At 39.6% G+C, this 6,500-nt stretch overlaps 1 protein-coding gene across 1 annotated transcript in view; it reads right to left on the bottom strand.

The window, feature by feature from the left end:
- ACBD6 (acyl-CoA binding domain containing 6) overlaps positions 1-6,500 on the bottom strand; it is a 214,038-nt gene that overhangs the window by 42,008 nt on the left and 165,530 nt on the right. Inside the window, exon 7 of the mRNA XM_003785668.2 lies at positions 531-561. Within this exon, the coding sequence (XP_003785716.1) occupies positions 531-561 (31 nt within the window). The remainder of the gene's footprint in view (positions 1-530; positions 562-6,500) is intronic.

Below are 6,500 nucleotides of genomic sequence, written 5' to 3'. Positions count from 1 at the left end.
TCTTAACACAATAATTAAGTAAATGAGTGAGAGAAATACTAACTGGTACAATGTAAGCATTCCAAATTGTATATGAAATCAGCACACTGTACCCCATAAATGTATTAATGTACACATGATCTACCTCTTTATGATTTAATAAGAAAAAAATCAAGTTTATTTTCCTTTACTTCAATTAATCAAGAAAGCAGTTTTTGTAGATGAGATGCTAGATTCCACAGTAACAATGATTGGCATCTTGTTACTAACCATATCAAGAAGGAATAATGAATTTTCAAAGGGAAGATGGAGAAGTCTCCATTTCTGTTGATAATATAAAAATACATAATTTACTATGAATGTGACCATAAGAATTTTAATGTATTTCCAACTTTCTAGGTAATTAATCTATTTTGTAAACAAGAAGTTATCATGTGTCTGCTAGCTGCCAGGTACTTTTCTAGCACTATAGAGGGACGGACAGACAAAGCGGATCTAAGCTAATCAAGAAAATATTTAAACATTATATTTAATAATTAGAAACATCTTACCATAATGTAGAGCTGTTTGACCTTCATTATCCTACAAAAGAAAAAAAATTCATTTTAGAAATTTAAATATGAAAATTTGCTGTTGAAATAGAAAATGCATCTGATATACCAAAATTCCACAGGTTTATCAGACCAGGAGAAGAAATCAGTTCCTTGAGCCTCATAGTAACTTTTGACAAGCTTATCTTCAAGAATGTTAGAATGATATCTTGTGCACTGTCGCAGGTGCAGTATAGTCACAGGATAACCAGATATCTGTGATAATAAACTAAAGGGAACCGCTTAAAATTGCAGTCCCCAACCCCTAGACCACAGACTGGTACCACACAGCAGGAACCGGGACCAGACAGCAGGTGAGCAGTGGGCAAAGGAGTCAAGTTCCATCTGTGTTTACAGATGCACACATCCCTTGCCTCACCACCTGAGCTCTCCCTCCTGTCAGATCAGCAGTGGTGTTAGATGCTCAAAGGAGCCAACTCTACTTAAACTGTGCGTGTGAGGGATTGAGGTCGCATGCTCCTTTTGAGCATCTAATGCCTGATGCTCTGAGGTGGAGCTGAGGTGGCGATGCTAGTGCTGGGGAGCAGGTGCAAAGACAGATTATCGTTAGCAGAGAGGTTGGACTGCACTGAGACCATAATAAATCAAGTGTTTACAGGCTCACATCAAAACCTTATCAGTGAGTGGCAAGTGACAATCAAGCTGACTCTGGTGGCAGGCTTTACAGTGGTAAGTGAGTTGATGTACTTCAACTGTACAGTTGCACCTGGTTGGTGGCAGGCCTCAAGTCAGAATCTGACACTTATTTAGCCCACATGTGGCCCACCCATTATTTTATTTATCACTTCCATCCTTGCCTCTTTCCTGCATGCACACCTGTCTCAGTCACAGTTTAGGTAAGCCCACAAACTAGCTCTAGCAAAAACGAGTAAAAAACAAACATCATTGGAGAGCACTGCTTTGGAAATGGGAAAGACCCAATGATGAGACAGCAGAAGATTCTAAGACTGCCCCCCCCCCCCAAAAAAAAGAAAGAAAAAAGGAAAAGGAAGCTGTATTTAAAAGAAAATACTGAGAACCTACTTAAACGATAGGTTTCTTGCAACAGGTGATTCACATCCTCCAAGCTCACTTTGTATTATTTTAGTGACTGGCTATCCAGTGAAGCCATAAAACCTTCAACACTGCTTCAGTGTAAGAACAAGCACTTGCATTAAAAGAAAAGCCTTTGGAGTTTTTCAAAAGAAAAAGACATAAACATGAAGAACAGAAGCCATTTCTGAAGGCCACCACTTCATTGAATGTGGCTCCACTGAGAGCACATTCTTAGTGGTTAACCACATTGCTAAGCTGATAAGGCCTTCACTATTGGTGAAGAGTTGATCCTACTTACTGCTAAGGACATTTTACTGTGAACTTTTAGGAGAGGCTGCAGTTCAAAAGGTGGCATATATTCCTTTTTGGCGGGCACCATAACCAGATGAATTGATGCAAGAGCAGAGGATGCTGAGGTACAGTTGTTAGAGAGGACTAATCAGTCACTGTGGTTTGAAATCCAGGTTGACAAGTCTACCAATGTTGATGACAAGTCATCAATGCTTTTTTTTTTTTTTTCCAGACAGTCTTACTACATCCCCCTTGGTAGAGTGTCGTGGCATCACAACTCACAGCAACTTCCAATACTTGGGCTTAAGTGATTCTCTTGCCTCTCCTCCCAGGTAGCTGGGACTACAGGCACCTGCCACAACACCTGGCTATTTTTTGGTTGTGGTTGTCGCTGATGTTTTAGCAGGCCTGGATGTGCCTGGTGCCCTACCTACTGAGCTATGGGTGCTGCTATCAATGCTTGTTTTATGTGATATATTTTCAGGAGGATGTGTGTGAGGATATATTATGTGCACTTTTGTTCCAACCAACACCATGGCTGCAGAACTATTTGAGTCTTCGAAGGACCAGAGACTAGGAAAACATTTTGCAGGATGTGATTAAAATTATCACCCATATTAAAGTACATGACCTTAATGCACATCATTCACATAGCTCTATAAGGAGATGGATGTGGAACATACATGTCTTGTCTTACACACAGAAGTGAGATGGCTTTCTAAAGGTGGATCACTGGCCAGAGAACCAGTGATTCTCTGGTTATGAGAACTGCTCCAGAGATTTCTTTTAGAAAAATAGTCACCACTGGCATATATGACATATCCAACCTTCTCAGCAAACTCAATCTGTCACTTCAGGGGAGAATGACAACTATGTTCAACTCATCAGATAAAGTGGCTGCATTAAAAGCCAAACTGGAGTATGAGTGTGACAAGTGAATAGTGTGAATGCTCCACTCAGAGACACAGATTGGTTGAATAGAGGAAAAATATTGTCTCCAGGAAACATATGTAAACAACAAGGGCTCATACAGACTCAAGGTGAAAGGGTGGTAAAAAATATTCTAGGCAAATGGAAACCAAAAGAAAGCAGGTGTAGCCATTCTCATATCAGATAAAATTGACTTTAAACCAATTTAAAGTAGGAAAGACAAAGATGGTCATTATATAAAGGTAAAGGGAGCAATTCAACAAGAAGACATAACAATACACCTAATACAGCAATGCCCAGATTCATAGCACCAACTCTACTAGATCTAAGCAAAGAGATAAACAGCAACATTGTAAGAGACAGGGACTTCAACACTCACTGACAGAAGTGGACAGATCATCCAAGCAGAAAACAAATAAACAGGCACTGGGCATAAAATTTTAGAACAAATGGGCCTATCACAACATTTTACCTCAAATCTAGTGAACTGCCATATGAAGTCTGACAATTAAGGCTGAGAACTTACCATCATGCACTTACACTGGCAACATTGTACAAACAACTTGGTAAGGTTTCATAACTTTAGTGTATACTAGTATCTCACAACTGTATTTGTGTCCATGTGGAGTGGTGTCTTGCTGAGTGGCGTTCATTATTGCTATAGTGTGTTTTTGTATGTCATGTGACAATAGCTCTGATGGTCATTTCAGTAAGAGTTCCAACATTCTTTGATGGGTGGAATAGGCATTGGCCTTGGTGCATAGCTTTCCAAGATGAGTACTTTGAAGTTGATGATAGTGATATGCAGCAATGAGCTATGCAGTAGTTTTTGTAGAATGAGCTCATGAACTTAACTGTCAGACCTTGTGTGTATGTCGGACCTCATGTGCATGTCACACCTTGTGTCTACACACATGAAGTCAAAAACATAGGGGAAATGAACAAATTCCGGGACACTCACATCCTCACAAGACTCAATCAGGAAGATACAAAACATCTCAGTAGACCAATAACAATCAACTAGATATTGAAGCAGTAATAAAAAAACTTCCAACAACAACAAAAAAGCCCCAGACAAGATGGATTCACAGCTCACAGCTGAATTTTACCAGATCTACAAAGAAGAGCTGATACTCATACTGTAGAAATTATTCCATTATATCAAGAAGGAGGGGATCCTTCCCAACTCATTCTACAAAGCCAGTATCACCTTAATATCAAAGCCAGGAAAGGGCACAATAAAAAAACCCCAAAACTACAGACCAATGTCCTGTATGAAAATAAATGCAAAAATCCTCAATAAAATACTAACTAGCAAACTGAATTCAATAGTACATCAAAAAAATAACCCTCCATGACCAAGTGAGCTTCATCCCAGGGACGGAAGAATGGTTCAATATATGTAAGTCAATAAATGTGACTGACCGCATAAACAGAAGCAAAACCAAAGACCATATGACTATCTCTATACGTGCAGAAAAAGCATTTGACTAAATGCATTGCCCTTTCATGATTAATACCTTCAACAAACCAGGCATAGAAGGAACACCTCTCAAGAGTATGAAAGCCATTTATGACAAACCCACAGCCAACATCATACTGAAAGTTGAAGAACTGGAAGAAGACAAGAATGCCCACTGCCAGCATTTCTATTTAACATAGCGCTAGAAGTCCTAGCCAAAGCAATCAAGGAAGAGAAAGAAATTAAGGGTATCTAAATTGGGAAACAGGTAAACAATCACTTTACACTAAAAATTGTATTAAAGGCAGCACCCATAGTTCAGTGGGTAGAATGCCAGCCATATACACTGAGGCTGGAGGGTTCAAGCCCAGCCTGTGCCAGCTGAAACAATGACAACTGCAAGAACAAAAAAAAAATAGCTGGGTGTTATGGCAGTTGCCTGTGGTCCCAGCTACCTGGGAGGCTGAGGCAAGGAAATTGCTTAAGTCCAAGAGTTGGAGGTTGCTGTGAGCTGTGACACGATGGCACTCTACCCAGGGCAGCAGCTTGAGACTCTGTCTCAAAAAACCAAATAAACAAATAAAAAATGCTGTATTAAAATTGCCATACTCAACATATATCAATAATAAAAGATGAATACAAGTCATATTTGAGCACCTCTTATAATTGCAGAAGTCAAACATGACTTATTACAACTTTAATACAGTTTTTTACCTTTCTTAAAATGTGCATATTTGGTACCCTCTGAGAGAGAGTGTGTGTGTGTACGGCTTTTAGTATAGAGAAGAACTCTTTTTCTGTACTATGACAATAAAACCTAACTTAAATAGATATGTAAATTGATAAGTAACTACTATAAACATGGCAAGCAAACAAATGAAAGGAAAATAATAAAAGGCAGCATCTACAGATTATCCCTTTTAAGGGTCACTGAGCAGATGCACATCTATATAAATACTCTCAAGAACAAGTTTGCTGGCTCAGTGCCTGTAGCTCAGCAGCTATGGCACCAACCACATACATCTGGGCTGGCAGGTTCAAACTTGGCCTGGGCTTGCCAAAAACAACAACAACTACAACAAAAAAATAGTCGGGCGCTGTAGTGGGTGCCTATAGTCCCAGCTGCTTGGGAGGTGGAGGCAAGAGAGTCACCTGAGCCTAACAGTTTGAGGTTGCTGTGAGCTGTGATGCCATGGCACTGTACCGAGGGTGACAGAGTAAGACTCTGTCTTTAAAAAAAAAAAAAGAACAAGTCTGCTTTGGGAACCGCAGCTAAAATGATCGCATTGACTTTAGCATCATACTAAAATTGCTGGAGAGAGAGGGACTGGAGTAAGACAGGCACAGAATAAACATGTAGCTGGCACTGAAGAATAGATAATGCAATATATGTGCTGTGTCCACAGGTGGTCTTTTTAGGTCCATCTAATCAATCACTGAGATGTCATAGGGCACATTTAGCATCAATTTATTCAGAGGGATTTCAGACAGAAACCATTCAGAACTTGCCATCAGGGCAATGTCATATTAGAGTCCTTGCAGTATCCAAGTGAAAGCTCACCCAGCCATCCAGGTGCTCTCTTCTCTCCAGGAAATACAGGCATGAGGAGAAGAGACCTTTACCAGAGGATGAGAATCCCTGCTGCTTTATAGGTACTATTACTTCTTCTAACGGTAGCTTCTAGGGTCACACAAGGGATATGCCAATTACACAAAACTGAGGATATCCCCAAGTTTAGTGTTCCCTTCAGGTATTTATCACTCTTCTGCAGTTCCTCCCAGTTGAGATTAAATTACCAATCAAGTGGTCATTTTGTCATCGTAAGTAATGTTACTTGGTAATATAATTGATATCCTTAAATTCAACATGTTACCAGGGAATTTAGACATTTTCACTTAAAGTTAGATTTTCTTTCAATAGGGGAAAAGTGTAGTCAATTTTATAAGATGTTATTAAACATATTTACTCAGAATTTCCATCTAGAAGCAAATACTTTCAGGATTTCATAGGACTTTGCCAACTCTGTCCCATTTTGACTTAAGAATTTTGGCTGCTCATGTCTGTAATCTCAGTGCTTTGGGAGGCTGAGGAGTTCAAGATCATTCTGAGCAACATAGTCAGACCATGTCTACCAAAAAAGAAAAAAAAAAGTTAGCTGGGTGTATGCCTGTAGTCCTGACAACTCCAGAGG

This window comes from Otolemur garnettii, unplaced genomic scaffold (genome assembly GCF_000181295.1).
Source record: "Otolemur garnettii isolate 467f Iridium unplaced genomic scaffold, OtoGar3 scaffold00016, whole genome shotgun sequence".
Taxonomy (NCBI): domain Eukaryota; kingdom Metazoa; phylum Chordata; class Mammalia; order Primates; family Galagidae; genus Otolemur; species Otolemur garnettii.
Note: the sequence above shows the minus strand (reverse complement) of the source record. Positions and strands in the feature narration are given on the sequence as shown.